The 23,883-nt window shown below is 40.0% G+C and overlaps 1 protein-coding gene across 3 annotated transcripts in view; it reads right to left on the reverse strand.

The window, feature by feature from the left end:
• The window catches only part of pparg (peroxisome proliferator activated receptor gamma), an 85,549-nt gene that overhangs the window by 13,258 nt on the left and 48,408 nt on the right, over positions 1-23,883 (reverse strand). For all 3 annotated transcript variants that reach the window (XM_003217673.3, XM_008105208.3, XM_062969971.1), the window contains exons 4-5: positions 23,204-23,342; positions 13,757-13,956 (exon numbers count right to left, since the gene is read on the reverse strand). In XM_003217673.3, the coding sequence (XP_003217721.1) occupies positions 13,757-13,956; positions 23,204-23,342 (339 nt within the window). The remainder of the gene's footprint in view (positions 1-13,756; positions 13,957-23,203; positions 23,343-23,883) is intronic.

Here is a 23,883-nt window from a genome sequence, read left to right on the forward strand (position 1 = left end):
GTGTCTATCATAACCATTTTGATGTTTTAGAGGACAAAGTCCATTGCAGTACAAATAATAAAAGTTTTACTCATTATTTACTGAATGGGTGCATTTACTCTGGCTATACTACTTTTAAACATCAACTCAATAAAGCCAGACCATTTTACAAGGGCTTGTTTTTTTTCCATTTTTAGTTTTATGCTGGTAAATTCTACCCTGGCAATTGGTTCCTGAAAGTTTATTGTCCCATGAATGCACCCCATATAAATTACACAAACAGGACCTTAACATATGATGATCAAGCATCACAAAGTCATTCACAATGTTCAAATACATGCACAAGATGACTGGCAGATGTCCTCAGACAGCTACATAACTAGCACAAAACATGCATGAAAACCTTGTAACCAAAAACATAACATCAGTTCTTTCAAAATTCAGCTCTGGTTGTTAGACTCTTTACTACAGACTACAATGCAATCCAGACTATTTACTACTTTAGTGTTTAAAAAGCTCTCATTTTTTTTTGGAAAACAGCTAAAACTTTTTTTTGCACAAGGAAAATAATATAAACTGATGTGCTAGTTTTAGTTTATATTATTTTCGTTGTGCAAAAAAAAAGTCTTAGCTGTTGTACAAAAAATGAGAGCTACAGTAGAGCCTTGCTTATCCAACATAAATTGGCTGAAAGAACGTTGGATAAGCAAAAATGTTGGATAATAAGGAGGGATTAAGGAAAAGTCTATTAAATGTCAAATTATGTGATGTTTTTACAAATTAAGCACCAAAAACATCATGTTTTACAACAAACTGACATAAAGAGCAGTTCAATACAGGGTAACGTTATGTAGTAATTACTGTATTTACTAATTTAGCATCAAAACATCGCAATGTATTGAAAACACTGACTACAAAAACACTGACTGCTAAAAGGCAGACTGAGTTGGATAATACAGCACGTTGGATAAGCGAAGGTTGGATAAGTGAGAATCTACTGTAGTTTTGGAGCCCCTGATGGCGCAGTGGGTTAAACTGCTGTCCTGTTGAACTTGCTGACTGAAAGGTCGAATCCAGGGAGCGGGGTGAGCTCCCGTTGTTGGCCCCAGCTTCTGCCAACCTAGCAGTTTGAAAACATGCAAATGTAAATAGATCAATAGGTACTGCTCTGGTGGGAAGGTAACAGCACTCCATGCAGTCATGCAGGCCACATGACCTTGGAAGTGTCTACGGACAACGCTGGCTCTTTGGCTTAGAAATGGAGATGAGCACCAACGACTATAGACAATGTCAGGGGAAACCTTTACCTTTACCTAATGTGCTAGTTTTACATAGAACCACAAAGTGTCTGTAGCTTTAGTTCTTGAGCTTTTGTAAATATCTGAACAATGTTTCTGTTGCCTCAGACAAATAAATGGATCTCAGAGCAAATCAAGGCTGAACTTTCCTTAGAAGCCAAGATGACTAAACTGGTTTTCTGTGGAAACATGACAGGAAGACATGACTTACAAGAAGATACAGTATGCCTGATGGGACAGGAGGCAACAGGAAAAGAATAAGACCACATTGCAGATGGATAGATTCAATCAAGGAATGTATAGTTCTCCTTTTGCAAGATATAAGCAGGGCTATTTTTGATACAGTGACTTGGAGGCCTCTTATTCACAGGACTGCCATGCATCCAAGTTACGTCACTACAATAATTGAAAATTGCTCTGTAGCTCCCCTCTAAACTTTTATTACATGATGGCATCATTTTTTAAAACATTATGTCACTGACCATGCTGTTTAGAAGCAATCTGAACAAAAGGAGGATTCTCAAGAATTTGATGAATGCGTTAGATGATGCCCAGAGGCAACAATCCTAAGTATAGAGGAAACTTTTACAACATTTTCCAAATATTTTCACCATAGCTTCAAAACAAGATAGCAAAATCCATGGAGAATTCATGTTGTAATTAATTTTATACTGAGACCGGAATATGTTGGTTCAAGATGACGTTGATATGTACAAATAGACAGATTCCAACAAGCATTAAGCACTGTAAAGTCCCACTGATTTCAACATGAGGGATTTCAACTTGTGCTGAAGTCTCTTATTGATTTAATACTACATAGAAGAGGCTTAAATTCATTTGAACATGCCTCCTATGATTAATGGGCAATGTTACTCTGATATAATATACAAAAGATGTGTTGTCATTCATATCTGAGGAAGTTGATTTACAGACCACTTACGGTATATTTGAATACTTGGATTTTAGCCTATAAAGTCCTGTTGGATTGAAAAAGTCATCCATGCTGTTGTTTCATACATAATGGCACAATAAAACAGGGCCAATTCTATGCATAAATAAACACAAATGCAGAAAATGAAGGAAATATACAAGGAAATCAGCAATATAGCATGCAATGTGAAGTGTTTTATGATGTTTTAATGTGCACAATAAGGTCACAATGTTTTATAATACTCTAAAGTTTCACACAGCAATATATTCTATTGGCATATATGTTTTATATGTGCTGAAATTCTAAATTCCTTATTGTGCTTGCTTCGCCAGCAAATATACTTAGAATTCCTTATTTCCTTCTTAACATTAATATCAGGATCTCAGATATATAAACCAGGTTCACTACTGTTGCATTGATATATGTTGATCAATTAAGTTTGCTTTTCTTGTGAAACAAGTCCAGGCCAACTGCCTTATGTCCCTTTAATTTAGCATAGATTAAGATATGACTTTCAGATACCCATTTCAGTGTTAGCTTCCATATTATATGTCTAAAGAGAGGTGGGCAACTGTAGATTTTCAGATGTTATGGGGCTGCGACTTCCATCATCTCTTACCACTGGCTATGTTAGCAGCTGGCCTTCCCTCAACATCACCTCTGTAGTAGGTGTTCGTAGATACCGCCTAGGTCATGTGGCCAGCATGACAGAATGGAGCACTATTACCTTCCCGCAGAAGCAGTACCTATTGATCTACTCACATTTGCATGTTTTTCGAACTGCTAGCTTGGCAGAAACAGGGGCTAACGGCGGGAGTTCACCCCACTCCCCGAATTCGAACCGCCTACCTTTCGGTCAGAAAATTCAGCAGCTCAGCGGTTTAACCTACTGTGCCACCAGGGGCTCATACATTTTCATGTATGAGGCATAAATTGTCCTTACATTTCACTTGCATTGTTTATACGAATGTCTAATCATGATCAATTCAAGGTAGAAAACAGAAAGGCAATTCATAAACTATATCACATCTGCTAATGTTATTTTAAATGATATTTTTCACTTTCCAAGCTTTGCCCCAATGCTAAGCAATACCTTTTACAAATGTGTAGCCTTGACATCTGATATACTGTATGCATTGCCCCAAATGGAAGGCATTTAAGGTGTAAATGAACCTTATGGACAGTGTGGAGTTTTTGAATTTTACTTTAATTACTTTTAGGTCATGCATAAAATCCAACTCAGAGCTGCTTCTTGCACTTGGGCACAGGCAATGAAATACCAACCATAAAATATACATGTTGCATCAGGTGCAAAGGGTTTATCTCTATGCGTATATAAAACTCACAGTTTTGCAGATAAAAAATATTTGTAGGTCGTAATCCATTCCTTTCCTCCATACCAATTATAAGCACACTTATGCCTCACAGAATAATTTCTAACCTGCAGTTTGCAGCTAAACACAAGTGTCTCGAGAAGAGGAGTTGCCAATTTCCTAGATCCATAAAAGCCCTCTTCAGAAAAAGGGACAGTGATATGTTTAATTGTTTTATGAGTATGCTAATTGCACACTTCATTGTCCACTACTGTGATGGTAGAGGGAGGCAGAATAAGATAGAGAAAAGTCAGAAGGGCTAGTCGTCATCATAAAGCTATCTCCTATAATGGAAAGGAAAGGAATCCCAGATAATATCCATATTCATTATCAGGTAGACATTAAGTCATTATTCTGATTTGTTTTTAGATTAATTTTCAATGTGGCCTCCTCCTCCTCATTTGAATCTGCCCCATATCTTTTCTATCTTTGCCCTTAGAGAGAAATAATTACATTTTAAGAATTCTAACTGAAATATTTTGAAAATAGTTTATTTTATTTAGGGATGAAAATAAATGAAGTGGAATGATCACAATTATGGGGACAAAGACATCTGAAAAAATTATCAATACGAGTTCAAAGAAAATTATTACAAACTGATATGGAAATGGTACCTAACTCCAATAAAAATAGCAAATATAAACAAAAACAATTCAAAACATTGCTGGAGAGGATGCCAAGAAGCAGGAAAATATATATATATATATGTCAGAACCCTGCTACTAGAGCCTGGATGTGGCTCTGAGTTTCAGGGTCACTGACATTGATAAGACACCTGCGTCCCAGGACTCGGAGGAGAAACGGCTGATGGACTTGGCGGGGAATTTGCGCGGGGTTTTACTGAGCGGGAAGAGACTGTTCAAATGAGGGGGAGGGTATATAAAGGAGGGTTGGCCGGAGCCTCCCATTCTTGGCTTTTCTGATGTTCATGTTTCCTACAGTAAAAGTTCCTGGTGATACCACAAAGAGTCTCGTGTGTTCATTCAGGAGCGGCTGTGGTGAGCTGACACTAAGCCAAGAAAACGGACACCATCCCGCTGTAGCGGTGAGGTGTAACATGCAAGTGGAGGATGAAGAGCTCTTGGGCGCCGGAGGAGGAAGGTCGGAAAGGGCCACTCCCGAGACGGACGCTGAGTTCCACCAGCTGGCGGCCCTGGCGTCATCCACCGCTTATGCCCAGCCAAATGGGGTAACCCAGAGGCGCGGAGTGGTGCGGGGAGATAGCACCGGAGGAGAGGAAGGTTCACCTTCCCCAGGCCCGCAAAAGATGGTGTTTCTGGAGGAGAGGATGTCGGCGATGGAGACCACCCTGGCAGTGATGTCGAGGGCGATGGAGCGCCTGGCGGTTTTGGCGGAGCCGGAGCGAGGAAGGGAACTCCGGGCTAGCTCAATGTGGGACGTGAGCATGGGAAGCAGCCAGGGCTTTGCAGACCTCCCAGCACCGAAGGGAAGGGAAATGCGAAAGGAGCCCGGTGCCCGGCCCAAGATCCAAACGAGCCTGACGCGGGTGGAGGAGAGTGACGACGAAGGGGAAAAGCCTCCGAGAATCCCGGCTACGCTCCCAACTGAGACCCTGGTGCCCCTGGCGAATGCCGGGCGTGGCACAGGACAAAGGGAAGCAGCAGCGGGGCCCACTGGCCCGCAAGGGGGCTTGCGACGGGCGGAGGATTGGGGATTGCCACCACAGGGACCCCTACCGAGACGAGAGGAACTAAGGATCGAGTTTGGGGGAGAGTCCTCTGAACTGGATTTTTTCCTGACCACGGTGAGGGGCTATATGGAGGACAATGCCCACACTTTCAGAACGGAATCCAGCCGGGTACGGGCCATTGGTGCAGTGTTGAAGAGGGGAGCGGCCAGCTGGTACGTTCAACTACACGCGCGGCGCGACCCATGTCTGGGGTCACTCCGACGCTTTATGGGGGCCCTGGAGACCCGTTTCCGAGATCCACTGGAGCAGATCCGGGCGAGGGAGGAGTTGAAGACCGTCTCCCAGGGGCAGAGGTCGGTATCTGAGTATGCGGAGGAGTTCCAATGCCTCGCTGAAAAGGTGCCGGAATGGTCTGCAGTGACAAAGATAGAACTCTTCAAAGAGGGGCTCAGGCGGGAGATCCTCTCCTGGGCGGTGCATCGTGATGAGCCTGACACACTGCGCGGATGGATTCAGCTGGCGGGGCGCGTCGAGACATCGCTGGCCCAGGCGAGGAGGCACCGAGGAGGGCTACAGCAGCGGCCGCAGATGAAAGAGGGGAGCCGGAAGGAGGGATCAACCCCAGCCGGGAGGAGAACGGAGCCGACAGGGAACGTGAGCACCAGCAGGAGGGGCTGCTTCGTGTGCGGCCGTTTGGGCCACAGGGCTGCCGAGTGCTGGCAGAGAAAAGGGGAAGGCGGAGGCCCGCCCAAACCAAGAGCCGTGGCAGGGAAACGCGCCGAGGAAGAACCACCGATGAGGCACCACTCGGGGGGGTTGGTAAGTCAGGACAAAGCCATGATAGTGGTCCCCATTCAGCTGGAAAGTGGCAGCAAACAAGCAACCTGCAAAGCATTTGTGGATTGTGGATGTTCCAGGAACATCATCTCCCCTGAATTAGCCGAGGGATTGGGATGCGAAAGAACGAACCTAGAATCCCCAATAGCTTTTTCGCAGTTGGACGGATCCACAGCATCGGGATCATTAGCTAAGTACAGTGCCGAAGATGTAAAGTGTAAGATAGGGAGTTGGGAAGGAAAGGTGTCATTTGTGATATCACAAATAGCCAGCTATAATGTTATACTAGGCATGCCATGGCTGGGGCAGGCCAACCCGCAAATCAACTGGGAGGATAAGAGCATGATCTTCAGGATGAAGTTGGAAGGAGGGAGCCAGGAAGTGGAAAGGGAGCCGGGGAAAAGGGGGGAGGAAGACTCTATCAGGATAGCAGAACTGGCAGATAAATTACCCCCAGAGTATCGGGATTTTGTGGACGTATTTGATGAGAAGGAAGCAGACAGTTTCCCACCGAAGCGGAGAGTTGAAGTGAAGATAGAGCTAGTCCCAGGAGCAGAGCTTCCTAAGGCAAAAATATACCCAATGTCGGCTAGGGAAAAGGAGGAACTGAGAAAATACATTGATAAAAACCTAGCGAGGGGTTTCATAGAGCCTTCAAATTCCCCTCTAGGGGCGCCTGTGTTGTTCAGGCGCAAAAAGGGCCAAACGCTGAGGCTCTGCATTGACTACAGGGGCCTGAATGCAATCAGTTCTGGAAATAAATACCCCCTACCTTTAGTGAAGGACTTGATCGCCCAGTTATCGGAGGGACAGATATTCACTAAATTGGACTTAATTGAAGCATACCATAAATTGCAGATTAAACCAGAGGACAGGTGGAAGACGGCCTTCTCCTGTGCATTCGGATTATTCAATTATCGTGTGCTCCCTTTCGGTTTGTGCGGCGGAGGCGCCGCGTTCATGCAATTAATCAACGAAGTGTTGCATCCATTGTTGTACAAGGGAGTCTTTGTTTTTTTAGATGACATATTGTTAGTATCTCGGACTAAGGAGCAACACATAGAACTAGTCAGGGAAGTCCTGCAAAAGTTGAGAGAAGCAAAACTGTATGCGAAGCTTGCCAAGTGCGAGTTCAATAAAGACCAGATAGACTTTCTGGGGTATAGGATTTCCTCCCAGGGAGTGGCGATGGACCCTGCGAAGGTAGAAGACGTGAGGGGGTGGGAAGCCCCCAAAACACGGAAGCAGCTGCAATCCTTCCTAGGGTTCGCAAACTTCTATAGAACATTTATCAAGGACTTTGCGCGCCTCACTTTGCCATTAACGGATTTGTTAAAGACTAAAGGTAGGGGAGAAACAGCCAAAGTGAAGGCCCCAGGGGCCAAACTGACCTGGACAATAGAATGCCAGGAAGCTTTCGAAGCCCTTAAAAAGCGTTTTACGGAGGAGCCTGTCCTACAGCACCCTGATATGTCTAAAGCCTTTGTATTACATTGCGATGCGTCAGACCGGGCATATGGGGCAGTTCTGCTACAGAAAGACGAGGGGGGGAACCTGAAGCCATGTGGCTATCTGTCAAAAAAGTTTAGCGATACAGAAAAAAACTGGCCGATTTGGGAGAGAGAAGCCTTAGCGATTCTAAAAGCACTAGAGTGCTGGAGACACTTCCTGGAAGGAAGTGGAACACCGTTTGAGGTGTGGACTGACCATAGAAATTTACAGTATCTAAGATCCCCTCGTAAACTATCAGCGAAGCAAATTAGATGGGCCCAATATTTCAGCCGTTTTGATTTCAGACTCAGATTCTTCCAGGGGAAACATAATATACTCGCTGACGCTCTCTCTCGGATGCCTCAGCACGGGGGAGGAATTCAGGAATCTGAAGGGAGTATTTTTCTTGATAAGCAATGGGGCCTGGCAGTACTAACTCGAGCACAAGCGGCCAAAGAAAACAAACGTACTGCCATTTCCACGGGGGGAGGAGAAATATGGGAGGAAGAGTTGAAGCGAGCGTATGGAATGGACAAATGGTTACAAACAAACAAAGAAAAGGGAGAATTGTGTGGGGATTTGGTGTTTGTAAATAAGAAATTGTATATTCCTGAATGTTTAAGACGAGAAATGTTAAGGAAGTACCATGATAACAAGGGTGCGGGTCATCTAGGCCCCACCAGGACTATTAAACTGTTGGCCAAACAATGCTGGTGGCCCGGAATGAGGAAAGACGCCAGGGGGTACGTCACGCAGTGTGAATTATGCGCAGAGGGAAAAACACCACCGGGGAAGCCCCAGGGGCTATTGCAGAAGGTGGTAGAGCCCATGAGGCCATGGGAATGCGTAGCCATGGATTTTGTAGGCGAACTACCCCCCAGCAGAGGCCACAGATACATTTGGACAATATTGGACTTATTCTCAAAACAGGCACACTTTGTGGCTCTGCCAAAACTCCCTTCAGCTGAAAAACTTGCTGATTTGTATGTGAAGCACGTATATCGCCTACATGGGTGTCCCGACAAGATAATTAGTGACCGGGGAGTCCAATTTACTGCAAAATTTTGGGGAAAATTCTTACAGCTGTTAGGAGCAGAAAGGAACCTGAGCTCGGCCTTTCATCCCGCGACCAACGGGGGGGTCGAACGTACCCAACAGACACTGTGCCAATTCTTAAGGATGTACACCAATTATAGACAGGATGATTGGGCGGACCTTCTTCCGTTTGCTGAGATGGCTTTTAACGGGGCCGTACATTCGGCCACAGGTCGTGCCCCATTCGAAATAGTATACGGACAGGAGGTGGCACCTTTCCCCAGGCTACCCGAGTGGAAGGAAGGGGAGGGCCAGACCGACGAGGAATGGCCGGCCAAAATCAAGCAAGGGTGGCAAACCGTGGTAGAGACATTGCGGGAAACACAAAAGAAGTACAAGCTCTTTGCGGATCGTAGGCGCCGAGAGGGGGACAAATTGGGCGAAGGAGATCTGGTTTGGCTGAGCACAAAAAACCTGAAATTGGGGTTCCCATCCAAGAAATTGGCTCCACGCTATATAGGGCCATTCAGGGTAGCAAAAAGAATAAACGAAGTGACCTATGAGCTGAGGCTACCAAAGGACCTAGGAAAGGTACACCCGGTATTCCATTGCAGCCTGTTAAAAAAGTATAAAGGAACTCTGGACAGCGGAGAACAATAGTTGTGTTTAATCTTTTCCTTCCAGGACGAAGGGGAGGAGGACGCCATGTCAGAACCCTGCTACTAGAGCCTGGATGTGGCTCTGAGTTTCAGGGTCACTGACATTGATAAGACACCTGCGTCCCAGGACTCGGAGGAGAAACGGCTGATGGACTTGGCGGGGAATTTGCGCGGGGTTTTACTGAGCGGGAAGAGACTGTTCAAATGAGGGGGAGGGTATATAAAGGAGGGTTGGCCGGAGCCTCCCATTCTTGGCTTTTCTGATGTTCATGTTTCCTACAGTAAAAGTTCCTGGTGATACCACAAAGAGTCTCGTGTGTTCATTCAGGAGCGGCTGTGGTGAGCTGACATATATATATATATATATATATACACACACACACACACACACACACACACACACACACACACACACACATACACACACACACACACACACACACACACAGTGGCATTGTAAATATATAAGTGATTTTTGGGGAAAGGTATTTAGAGAGATAGAAGATATAATGAACATTAAAATAGAAAGTAGTATAGCTTTGTAATCACTATGTAATAATAAACAGCTGAAAAAAAGAAGAAAAATGCAATTTCAACTCTGTCAACAGTAGCAAGATTGCTTATAGCAAGGAATTGGAAAAGGGAGATAAGTATACAAATTGAAGAGTGGTATAAGAAAGTATGGAAATTGGCAATAAATGATAAGCTGACATGTAAGTTAAAGTTAAAAGAGGGATATGGAAACAAATGATTTTGATAATGTCTGGAGAAAATTTACTGAAAGAGAATTCAAAAAGATGGATGGAAAATTACCTCCACAAGAGGAAATGAAATTTTGGAGAGATAATATGTAAAAGAAGTGGCTCAGGGGGAGGGGAACATGGGGGTGAAGGATAGAAAAGTATGTATAAGTGTGAAAGCAGCAGTGGACACAAAAAGTTTTATGAGATGTATTGTATATTTATTGAATATTGTGTGTCTGCTGTATAACAAAGGTGTTAAACTATTTTAAAATAAATAAAAATATATTAAAAAATAAAATAGTTTATCAGCCTTTGTTCCTATGAAAATACAGTGCTTTTTAACACAGTACCTGACATCAGAAATTATTTTCTGAAAACAATGAGTTGGATCCAGAGATTTGCAAGTGGATATTCCTTCACCAAAGGGGACAAACTGCCTTCCCCCTTTTTCTCACAAATCCCGCACCATTTGAAAAAAAACAAAAAACCCTCAGTTCCCAAATGCTCCAGAAGTGTATGGGTGGGAGAGTCAAAATGCCTTTAGCATGGTTGAGGTCATTCAAACTAACAAAAACTCACCTAGAATGTATACTGCTGATCGTGTCATACAAACGTGAATGAAAATAAACACCAACATGCACAAAAGAGGCGTAAACAAACAATAAGAGATACAAAAGAAAATTCTGAGAAAGATACTACATTAAGAATCATAGTAATAAAAATTAAATGCACAAGAAGCATGAAAATGGCAGGGAAGATTGCACTATTGAAGGGAGATGAAAGAATACTAACAGAAGTCAAGAAATTGGGTAGAAGCTGAATGAGTTGTCTCTCTTAAATACAAATATATGGCATCATAATTGCTATTTTTGGAAAGACAGCCTTAAAAATTGAGGAAAATAAATGTATCAAGCAAATATGTTGCAGACCTTATTGACAAACTGAAAACAAACAGATCAGTTGGTTGAAATGATATCCATCTCAGCATTTTCAGAAGATCTCAAATGGTAAATTGGCAATGAAGGTTAATTCACAAAAAAGTAACATGCCTCTAGGATTAGTCCCTTTTCCGTTGGCAAGATAATACTACTATTTAAAAAGTGAGCAGGGGGATTTGGGGAATTATAAATTAATTATCTTAGCTAATTATTGAAAAACACTGTTTCAGATAAGATTATGTAGTATTTAAACAGTGCTTAGCCCCATAGATGTCATTTGTCTCCAATTCTCAACAACCTCAGCTAACTGGGCAGTAGTAATTCATCAAAAACCAGAGCTTTCCAGTTTCGTGCACCTGAAATACAAGGGTTAAGGAAGTGTGCCTCTGGGCGCTATTCATTTTATTAATTTATTAAAATATTTATATCATGTGCTTGATCCAAGGACCTCAATAGCAGTTCAACAGGAGGGGAAGGGTGCAATAGCTCGTGTCTTAGGGCCCTTCCAAACAGGCCCTATACCCCAGGATCTGATCCCAGGTTTTCTGCCTTAAACTGGATTAAATAAGTCCCCACTGTCAGATAATCTGGGATAAAAGAAAACCTAGGATCAGATCCTGGGATATAGGGCCTGCCTGGAAGGGTCCTTAGTTGTGGGCTTTCTAGAGGCATTTAGTTAACTTTAGTTGGAAGGTCCACATCTTAGTTGCATCCAGAATGCACTACTGTAATGCACTCTATGTGAGGTTGCCTTTCAAGACGGTTCAGAAACTGCAGCTAGTGCAAAGTTCAGCTGGGGATAGCTATAGGGTGCATACCACGCCCCTACTAAAGCAGCTCCATTGGCTTCCGACAAGTTTCCAGGCTCAATTCAAGGTGCAGGTTATCACCTATAAAGCCCTATATGCTTCGGGCCCAACCTATCTTCATGACCGCATCTCTTTCTATGAACCGGCATGGGCTTTGAGATCTGCCAGGGAGGTCCTTCTCTCAGTCCCACCACCGTCTCAAGCACAGTTGGTGGGGACGAGAGAGAGGGCCTTCTCAGTGTTGGCTGCCCGGCTCTGGAATACCCTCCCAAAAGAAATTGGGTTAGCGCCCACCCTCCAATCCTTTCTATCCAACCTAAAAACATGGATTTCTGAACACGTCTTTGATCTTGAGTAGGCTGAAGTGGGTCTATATGAGGCTGACACTCTGGCACTTTAGTTTGTGAATTAATGACAGCAATTTTTTACCTAGCGGTCTTCTGCATTTTAAAAATTGAACAATTTTATTTTATGTAATGGTATGTGTGTTGGTAGTGGTTGTTGCTATAATTTTATGTGTTTTGTTTTTATATGTACTGTTTTATATTATATACTGCACCCAGGAGTGCCTTTGTAAGCCGCCCTAAGTCCCTTCGGGGAGATGGTGGCAGGATATAAATAAAGATTATTATTATTATTATTTTATTATGACACAGCAAACAAGATAGATATGCTGGATTTCATATCACAAAATCACAAGTCGAACACTTCCCAAGTGTCTAGGACTGTGTGATGTATTTTCGGATGATGCATGCAGATCCCAGTAGGGTGGCCTTTTGCAGTTATTACTATTATTATTATTATTATTATTATTATTATTATTATTATTATTATTATTATTATTATTATTATTATGATGGATTAGATGAGCCTTCAGTTTTACTCAGTAGGCATTTCCTAAATACAGTTCACATTCATTTGCCAAGATTATTAATTTATGCTTTTGTGCATAAAACCTGCCTGGGATCAAAGTTTTGTTTGTTGAAGAGGCCTTTTCAAGAAAACATAATGAAGGTACCTGTTGTGAACAGAAGGGCACCTTTGGATTCAATCTAATTAAATAATGTTTGATAACTGGAGAAAACTTTCAGTTTATATTTTCAAAATAGTATCATCTTGCACCTTTGCACCAAATTGAGGTCCTTGATGCTTAACTCCACTGGGTATAGGATTATGTCTTAAACGCAGTAGTGGGAATCATGCAGTCCTTCAACTGTCATTGACTGCCATTCTTATGTGTCTCATGTGTATCCTAGTGTGCAGGATGTCAGGAGTTTCAGTCTGGCAGCACCTGGAGGGCCACATGCTTTCTAACCCTGTTTAATGAATTAAACTAAGCTATCTCACCACCTATTTTTAATGATAGCAAAGCTCCATATCACAAATAGCTCCTTGTACCGCTGAAATTAATAGTGAAGCCCATGTATACAGGAGTTTTCTTAAACAAAATGAAAATTTCCTCTTTAAAATTGGGGGAGAGAAGCTGATACAAATCTTACAGTTTGAACAAAGATATCAATGATTATAATATAAAGTGTAAAACTGTGCAGAGAATCCCACTATAAATCAAAGAAAAAGAAGTGACAGAAGCTGCAGCCACGTAAGAAAGGATCTCAAGGAACCCAGTTAGCTTATATTATACATGACTATCATGATGTTTGAAGTGGATGTTACAGCTCATTCTGTAACAGATAGCTCTATTGGATAATATGGGAGATAACCTATGGAAAAGGGGTGACAGTCCAGGAAGAAGTGGTGCTGAACAACTCCAGAAAGGTCATGCTGACCTTCACATTCTTGTGCTGGATCCAAATATTTTATTACGGTCTTTTTTCTCAAATGATGTTTACTTACACTATCAAAAACATTTCCTGTGTTTCTGCCATAGGTTGAAATATGTAATTACCAATGCAGCAGGGTTTTTTGTTTGCTAAGAAAAATACTGGTCTGCTTGTATGGTATTTTTGTTTTTTTGGCCTCAGAGAAGAGAACAGAAAATAGAGAAAACTCACGGATTTGTCTGTTGTCTTTCCTGTCAAGATGGCCCTTGCCTTGGCTTTGGTCAGAGGGAAGGATTTGATGTATGAATCATACAAGAGCTTGGCGAGGGATCGCAGATCAGCTGACTCGGGGTTTAGCTGGTCGATGTCACTTGAAATCTCTGCCAAGAGCTTCTCCTTCTCAGCTTGTGGCATCCGACCAAATCTGATAGCTAGGGGCGAAGGGGGGGGGGGGGGGGGAGAAAGACAAATGACAGAATAATGATAAACTACACGCTAACATATGTTTATAAGTTGTAATAATTTTTTCATGATCTTTCATAGTTGAACAGAATGGATTTTTATGGCAAAAGTTCATTAAGAAGAGTGGAAAGAATAACCAACTCATAAAATGCACATGTAGTGAAAGGATTCAGAGAACGGTCAATGATAGCATCTAAGCTACGCAAAGATAGGTTTGCATGTTGTTGGCTAGTTATAAAACTCCCCAGGAGAATTCAGAGTATTTTGCTGGAAGGCAGACCCAAGGGGTCTGAATCATTATAGAGGCATGCTCATATAACTGTTTCCTGCTTTCTCAGAGAAATAATTTGGGATTAAACCAGAAAGTGCGGGAAGGCAGAGAAAGCAGGTACCAAGGGTACGCAGGTACCCTTTCTTCTGGACTGATAATAGATGTTTCATCTGTTCTCACTGTATAGGGGCCATACTGGCTGGGGAATCCGGGGTACTGTAGTCCAAAGAGTAATTTTCCCCAGCCTTGTTCATAATTCACATGATCTGCAGTATATTTTAAACTCACAAGTGTGGAATATATGTGTGTCCCTCTTCAGAATTGCCGTGCAGGCATATCCTCAGCACAAAGACAAAATTGTGATTTGGAAGATGCCAAGGTCTAATTCTTGTTCTCTGCACAGATATGCAAGTGAAAGCAACAAGCCACTGTTTGTGCAGAGCCAATAACTTTAAGAGTGTGGCAAGATTTAAATACACTAATGCCAATTTTATGAGCAAAAGATTTCAGACTCTAAAAATAGAGAAAATAAGAGGGAGAGGAAGAATGAGATGTAATCATTTTGTGGGAATATTCTAGTAAAGAAAAGTAAAACCCAATGTCCACCATTGTCTGCTTATGAACAGCATGATCACTTGACACAGTCTCCACATTTTGGTTGCCTAGTTCTTTCCTGTTAAGTAAGTCCTTGGCACTCAGTTGGTTACAGTTGGTTGTAGGCCAGAAATAGCACCATCCTTACACCTTGAAATAATTACAAAACCAATGTAGGTTTTTAAAAAATGTATTATGTTATTAAATATCATTTAATAGTATTTTTAAATTCTGTTGTTGTTGTTTTTTGGTTTTTTTTAGCTTAATTGTGTTTTAATCTTTGTATCAACAGTTTTAAAAATCTTGAACACTGCCTTAAATTCCATGTTGAAAGAAAGGCAGAATATAAACATATTTAATAAAGCTGATAGATAAAAAGGAATTCACGAAGCATCTAATTATTAAATTGAGGGACATTGGCTATCATTAGATCTCAATTTCCCTATATTTATTTTACAGTTAACTCTCAAGGGGATCCTAATCAAAAGGAACATGAGGAATGATGGATGGAATCCCACTTGACTAATTTTAGGACTCATTTGCATTAATTCTGGATCTCACCATCAGAAAGGAAACCAGGATAGGAAGGACAGTATAAATTTAGGCCACTTCCTGAAAATATCCCATGCCTGTTATCTATCCAATAAGAAGCCTTGGATTATTCCCTGCTGATTTTAGTTCTGGACTCTAGCCTGCAGAATACTTTTTTCTCCCAACGGACAGTGTACATGTACTCAGTTAGTTGCCAGTAATCCCTGCCAATGAAAAATCATTGTCAAGTTGCCACCATTTTTTGAGTAAAATGTTTCTCTCCAAACCCTGGGGCTTCATATGTTAAGTATAAAGCCTGCCTGAAAAAAAAAAGCCAGCATCCAAAAATACTGATCTTACTCGTTTAAGGTGAATGACTAAAAATTTTGTCAGTATTTTGGATGAAAAGAATGAAATAGCGATGCAGGCCATCATCGGCAGGCCATTAATCCCTTCCTAGGCTAGAGGTGTAAACAATTTGCAGTAGTAAAATCTCATTAATTTCAAATATGCTGCTCTGCAGTCAGTAGCTTTAGAGCAGAATTTTTTGTAATCATTTTTAAGCAACACTATTTGACTCACTGAGCAATGGTTCTTTGTAAAAGTGGAAGAAACATTTCTCCCCTGCTTTGTCTTTATTTTATAATTACTTGAGTCTGAAATCTGCAAAATCTTCTCTGGGACTGGGAAGGCTTTCTATGGCTTGCCTGCTATCATGACTAGTCATATTATACAAAAGGATTTAGATTTTGGGCTGACCAATGTATTTGAGATATCAAAATTATCTCTTAAACAGACTTCCATTATTAATGAAAAATATTGATGTTATTCAGTTTCAGCAAGAGGATTTCGGTGAGTGTCTTTAGGTTGCGATGTTTTTATGATGCCATTTATATTCAGTGAGGATGTGTGGATTTATGACTCCCCTCAAATGGGGAGAAAAATAACAAAGGTCACCTTCGATTATTTTTTCCTTTCTAGTTATCCCTTTCTACCTGTCATATATAGATTCCTTTTAAATCATGCTGATTCAGCAAATGCGATTGATCAGGCACAGTTGATCTTTCCTGGAGATCCTGGGGATCTTAGCATCACAAAGATGGAAATCACACCAAGTATTATCTAGTTGAATTATCTTGCCATGATTTTTTGCTTTCTGGATTTTTCATTGTCCCTTGAGAAAAAGACTTGAACATTAAGAAGAGATTTTTTCCCCCAGCTCTGAAAAAATTGAGCATCATATAAAAGTGAAATGTGAAGATTTTTCATTCTGCAGTCCAGTTCAGCCACCTCCGTATAGTAGGAGTGTCTGTGATGATGAAAGCCGAGAATGGATTATCTCCGTTTTAATGGTGCCAGCTGTCTGCAGAGCTTGTTTGCATCTAGTTTGCATTACTTCATGAGTCCCACTTTTGGGAAAAGGGCTGATCGAATGGATTGATCAACTTCTGCTCACCTATCCAACAGAAATCACATGGTTTGTTACTCATGTGATCAAGTTTTTTTGGATTCAAGCCAGACTTCTGAAGCTCCTGCTTCAACTGAAGGTGGCTGGTGTCACCATGGTACAGAATAGGATTGTATTCTAGCTATCCGTGAAGAGCTGCGTGATTTCTACAGGTGGTGACAGTATTATTTGTATTTTGACAGCACATTTCTATGAACATCAAATTTTATGGCCCTTAACAAAGCAGGCAACTGACAATTCCTCTGTTCCCGAGACACACTGTTGTATTTGCCTGCAATAAACCCATAGTAAAGCACATAATCCCTTTAACAATCTGAGAATTTCCTAGATTAGTGATATAAACTACAAGGACCGGATTTCAGTGCAGGCTGTGTCCCTTTGTCATGCTGCTTCCATTTCCCACTTGTGGACGACACTTGTGGGTGGCTGAAGGAGGCTTCAGATCCCCAGACCAACATATGAAAAAGAATATGATGAGATTCAGAATTCATCATATTGGCTTTGGAATTTGGGAAGGCTTCTAGTCTAAAAGGTTATTTTTCCAAGGGTCTGTTTAGATTAAAATGAGAGAAACTGGCAATATGAATAAGAACCAGTTTTGCCACAGTGTACATTTGCTGGAAGATTTCCAATTGTTTTAAATTATTCCTGGAAATCTTTATTTCTGTCAATGATTAGTAATGTTATGCTGCACCCAAAGGATTTGGTATTTCAGGCATACTTTGTTGGTAGCATAATTTTTAGGATTCGAGAGCTACTCCTTTCACTATATATATATGCTCAATATATGCTTTATTGTTTCCACTTCGTGTACTGAAAATCTAAAGCACACACCTAGTCATATTCTTTGAACCATAACTAGTAAAGTACAAATATATACAGTATTTACTTTTACTTTTAAATATATTAAATTAGAATCACAAGAATCAAGTCCGAAGGTCACAAGGAAGGAAATAGGGAGTCACATTTGTCTTTTCCTGATGGTAGAATATGATATAACAAAAAAACACAGGTCTGTGGTTGAAAAGTCCACTCCACTTTGAGCCTCAAGTTTGTAATGGGAATATAATGGGAGATAACCTTTATCACTGCATTAATCTTTTGCAACCTCACCAGTACTAGGATTTGGTACAGATGCTATTAGATACAATGAGGTTGTAGTAGACATTATTGGAGAGGAGGTTTAGGGGAAAACTTAATGCACACCTTTTGGCTTTTGATGGCAGACCTAAATCCTTCATAGCTTATAAATAAATAATAGTTTTGTCTTGTAGAAAGTTATACAGCTAATGGGTTGCTGTGAGTTTTCTGAGCTGGATGGCCATGTTCCAGAAGCATTCTCTCCTAACGTTTTGCCCACATCTATGGCCGGCATCCTCAGAGGTTGTGAGGTCTGTTGGAAACTCGGCAAGTGAGGTTTATATATCTTGTTGAGATTCCAACAGACCTCACAACCTCTGAGGATGCTTACCCTAAATGTGGGCAAAACGTCAGGAGAGAATGCTTCTGGAACATGGCCATACAGCCCTGAAAACACATAGCAACCCAGTGATTCCGGCCATGAAAGCCTTCGACAACACATTATACAGTTTTTTCTAATTCCATTTGTGAAGCTAATAAATTGATCAGGAGAGGCATATACTAACATGTGTAGTACACGGGTTTCTATCAATTTATAAATCACATGCATGACGAATTTGATTCAAAAAATTTAACAAAACAGTTAAGAAGCCATAGTGGTGGTGGTAACACATTGTATCCAAGGGGAATGTCTTGAGTTATCAGCAAATGCAAATAAGCAGAGCGAGCACATTTGCAAGGTTTTATTCAATTACCCAATGGACAAAAATGGAATGTAACTGACAAATCTTTGCATTGATTGTCATGTTTTATATTGTGATGCCAAATAGGAATCTTAGAGCCTAACATGATGATGTTATGACTTAGTAATTTTTAAAAATTAACTCATGAAGTATGTTTCAATAAGAAATCATTCAAAGATATTTTAAAAGTAAGACTTTTTTCCTCAAAAAGAAAAGAAAATGTCACATTCAAGAGAATATTTCTCATTGCAATTGAATTGTTGCCATTACCATCCCAAGTTGTGATTTCCTTTGGCGTCAGTAAACTACGTTTTATACTGAGAATAGCAAAAACCACAGAGAAGATATTTTCCCAGTCTTGTCTGCAGTTATTTTGAATTATACACATCTCTATGTTATGACATTCTATTCCTGTTTTCATTTGGCTTTGACAAGCAAAGTCTACAGAACCTTCATTAGAATTTGCTTTTAGGAAAGCTGATATTAAGAAATTTCCCATGAATTCATATGATGAGTTTGGAGTAGAGGAGATTATCTTTTAAATAGTTTCATACAATATACCAGGCTCTTAAGCCTTTCAAGCTTAGACAGGGCCCACTACATATTATGCACAAATGCATTCTTTTAAATCCCAGTGGCAATTTCTTTTAGTGAAATACAGTACAGCGTTGCAAGAGAGAGATCATGAACACAGAAATTTGGGGTTTAGAGCCAGAAAGATTTCTTCATTCCTTTCCTACCCACCATTTTTCCACCCCAATTTGTCTAAGCCACTTTTATTCAATGGGGCTGCAGACTGGTGTGTTACACATGACTGTTTTGCATCAAAGTACGCCACAATTCAAGAACTGTACAAAATTTTACACCTAGGGGCAAAAATTAACATTCTGGCAAAGATGTAAGAAACATAAGCAACGAAGAAGTAAAATACTGGTGTTTTTCTCCACTAAAAATTGGCAGAATGAAAAACATGGAATGTGTACACAGAAAGACCCCAAAACCCTGTCACATTTTTTCCTTTTCATATTCCTTGTTGCCTCGACACTCCTCTTCTCTGCTATATCCTCTGGCACCATTTAGTCCAGAGATTGGGAAAGTAAATTTTAAAGGCTGCATAAGCCCTTCCCCACAAGCCCCACCTCCCAGAAACTCTCTCTTATGAAAAATGTATTTAAAAGCTCAAAATGTGCCACATGATTTAGTAGGTGCAGAACATAATTTGATCACGTTTTACAGCAACTTCCCAGGCTATCCTTAGAAGAAAACAAACAAACAAACAAAGGAAATGAATTTCAATTTTTGTGCTACTTTAGAACATCCAATAAGATTGCCAAATTGCTCCCATGTGCTCCTAGAAGCCAACTCATTTTTTTAAAATACTAATTAGGGAATGAGGGCATAATTTTTTTTTATCATGTCAGAAGCGAACTGAATTTGTTTCTGGTGTGAGAGAATCGGCTGTTTAAAAAGACAATTTCTGGGAGTTGAAAGCCAAAACATCTGGGGACCCACAGGTTGAGAACCACTGTGCTAAGCCTTATAGGTAGGAAATGAAACTGTCACAGCACAGTGCAGGAAGACAGCAAACAATCCTTAATCGTCTTGGCAGCAAGTGAAATGGAAGAACTTCTTTTTCCCTGATTAGGGTGTTCTGTCTGACAAACAACATTAGAAAAAACAGAAATGTCCAGTAATATGGAAGGCAGGAGGAAAATAGGAAGACCATGTTACAGGTGGATTGACTCCATCAAGGAAGCCCTAAATTTGCAAGATCCGAGAAGGACTATCAATAACAGAATATTTTGAAGATTTTATTCATAGGGTAATACTAGTCAGAAGTCAAAGCTAACTTGATGACAATTAACAACAATTCAAGAACAAAATAATGTTGTTCATGGGAGACAAAAGTATTCATAAAAGGATCTTTGTTTACATCCATACTAATTGCTGTTCAGTTCAAAGTGGAACCCTCCAATATCTCTAGAACTTCTTGCCATAGAATAGTGTACAATCAGTCCTCCACATTTGCAGGTTTAACTTTTGGGGATTCAATTGTACATTTGATTATTTTTTAGGAAATCTCTTGATCCTCCAGTGGGACCCTATGTTCATCTTCTGCCAAAAGTTGACTGCAGAGTTTCATTGGATGACTAAGGAATTCCTAGCAAGGTGTTTCAGATAAAGAATAGCATTATTTAATTCATTGTTTTCCTACTTTTGTAAGGATTTTGCACTTCAACCTTCACAAAAGTGAAGGGCTTGTTGTAATTTCAGCTAGGAATCTTTCAAAATCACAGCCCACAGTTCTGTCTCTGGAGATGACATGATTACAAATAGGCAATCTGGTCCCACCAGTTGACAAGAAGCCACCAGATCTTTTATCTTTCTCTATATGAAGTAATTTATAATTACATGTTATTTTATCTTCCCTATTAGCCTTGTTGAACTGAGTTTCTGACATTACCAGGACCATGTCCCTTCAACAATAATTATGTGAAGTGAATGTAGTTTCAGAAATCTGTACTCTGTTACTTCAAAAGAAGGGTATATAACATATTATCTCATTTTTAAAAATCACCGGAGTTCATTAAACCTATGAATGTTTCAAGAAATGTCTGCATTTTCAGATGTAGATTTCAATTTGAAATTCTCTTCACAGGTAGGTTTCCTAATGCAGATGAAGTAACAAAAGTATTACTTAGTCAGTACACCTCAAAATGTACCTCTTCCCATTTGATGCAAATCAGCAAATGAGTCACAAACCAAAAGGGGCACGAGATAGAGAACAAGGAAAAGGCAGTAATGATATAATCTTGATTTCTAAAATAGTATGCAAATAACCAAGCGAGCTAAAGCTTTGATAGAAATGTTGCAATGGAAAAGAAGGAAAGATCAGGGAAGCAGAAGAGAATTGTAACCTAGACAACTGGGTAGTTTTCCAAGCCACAAATTTGGACCGTGGCTGACCATGAGCCATGTACATGCATAGGTATGTATAGTCCTTTTAAAAAAAGACGTTTTATACTTTAGGCCTGTTTTCACCATTTTTATCCAAAAAACTAGAACAGTAGAAATTACAATTTCTGTTATAATATGTGGAAGTATCACAACATTAATGTATAATTTATCGCTAATAACTGATGGGAAACATTCAGACAAAACAATCAGGATCGAAAAATGGCTGGAGAGCATTTTCCTGTAGTATTATTTTATACAAAATGTGGGAAATGATCAGTCTATACAATTTTGTTGATGTCCAGATTCCAGGCATTGGAACACATTGGAAATACAGGATGGAACTTCCCAAATTTGTTCTGAGAAAGAAAAAATGTACAGTATGGTAGAAAAAGCATAAAAGATAATCAAGTGAAGCAAAAGGACAACAGCAGCAGTTATGGGAACATAAAGAATGATAAACATTGCTTGTGTATAACAGACGCAGCAAGCAAAATACCAGCAAGCATACTGCTGATAAGTGCAGATCTTTTCCAGCTGTCTTGCAGGATGGTCACACTTTTTTCAACTTTTTTACAGTATTGTGCAAACTAGCACTCAACCATGTATCTATTTTGGCTTTAGTTTTTGAAAATTCAGGGATCCAAATAATGCTACAACAATCACAGTGGGTTCATACCTAAAGAATTTAGGTTCATACTGCTTCCTGCTCATCTGTCTTATTTGAGAGACTCATCACCATTCATGTAAACTGATTCATGGGGTGTTAGATTTCCAACTGTGAACCTAGATATTTTAGTAACTAATAGAACAGTGTAAAGTATGACTGGGACAAAAAGGGATATAGGCTTTTAGAAACTGATTGGAGTTGAATGTTAATGCTGTGCAATACTGTTTTTACAGTTTGCATATATGGAGTTTGCTTCCAAAAGGTATCAAATTGAAAAATAATTGAAAATGAGTTATAGGTGGCAGCACATTGTTGGCTAGGAATAGAATATTATGTACTGGTCAAAACTATCAAAATGTTTCAACTCATTTTGGTACAGGGTTTGGAAAATTGAATTTTATAGCAAAAGAACATATCTCCTTAGAACGTTTTTTTTCGATTCCTGTAAAATTTGTTCAGATGGATTAGGTACTTTTTGAGAACAAACTTCATAAATAGTCTTTTAGTGAATTCCATGTATAATGTTTTAAATTTAGGAACTGTTTAAGCACTTTTTAAATAACTCTTACCTTTATACTTTTGTTAATGACTTTGTAAAGAAACAGCATGGCATAGATGTTTGAGCACCCAAACGTGATAAGGCCATACTTTCTAACATGCAACCAATAAATTAATGACAAGAGCTAGAAAAAAGCTTTGGCCATTTTGCCTGTGGGATTCTGGAAGAAAGTAACTTTAGAAACTCAGAAAATGGTCCAACGCTGCCTCCTCTGACGCCTCTGGTTATACCTGCTGAATTTGTTTTTGATCCTTAAACGCCACACCAAAATTAGGATTAATACCATCCAAGCCACTATGTCTGTACTACATATATCGAGGGGGAAAAAAGAAGTTATGCACTCACCATTGTGTGACATTCCGACTGCAAGGCATTTCTGGAATCTGCAGTACTGACATTTATTTCTGCTTTTCTTATGAATGCGACAGTTGAGGTCACATCGATCATAGATTAACTTTAACCGGATTGTTCTACGAAAGAAGCCCTTGAATAGGAATAAAGGGATGGGGATTAAAAATTAGTCATTAAAAATCTTCCTGTATCTGGCGTCACTGAGAGGGAAAACATGTATTCATTTTATACCAAAGATACTGCTTTTAAAGTTGTGTCAGAAGATGTAAAGAACAATTCCTTACATTGTATACACTCTGATTGCTCAAGCGTTTGAACAGAACAGTGTAGTATTTCATAAGATTCATTTATGTTTGTTTTAAACAACGTCCTCTTGGTTTCAGTGGAGTTTACTTCCTGATGAATATGTTTATGAATGTAGTTGTGATAACACCATTCCAAGTAACAAACACATAATATGTAGGATAATGGGGAAAGATGGAAGATAACTGATATATGCTAAGTCGTAATTGTCTATTGTCTCGGCTATAACTTTGCAAGAATTTGACATCTACTTAGAATTTTAAATTACAGATAGTGAGAAAATGCTTTGATAGACCTTTTTTTCTGTCATTTAAGTAAAAAAACAATTAAAAAGTTGGTGCCTGAACAGCTTTTGATATTTAGTGAATTTC

Source organism: Anolis carolinensis, chromosome 2, assembly GCF_035594765.1.
Source record: "Anolis carolinensis isolate JA03-04 chromosome 2, rAnoCar3.1.pri, whole genome shotgun sequence".
Classification (NCBI taxonomy): domain Eukaryota; kingdom Metazoa; phylum Chordata; class Lepidosauria; order Squamata; family Dactyloidae; genus Anolis; species Anolis carolinensis.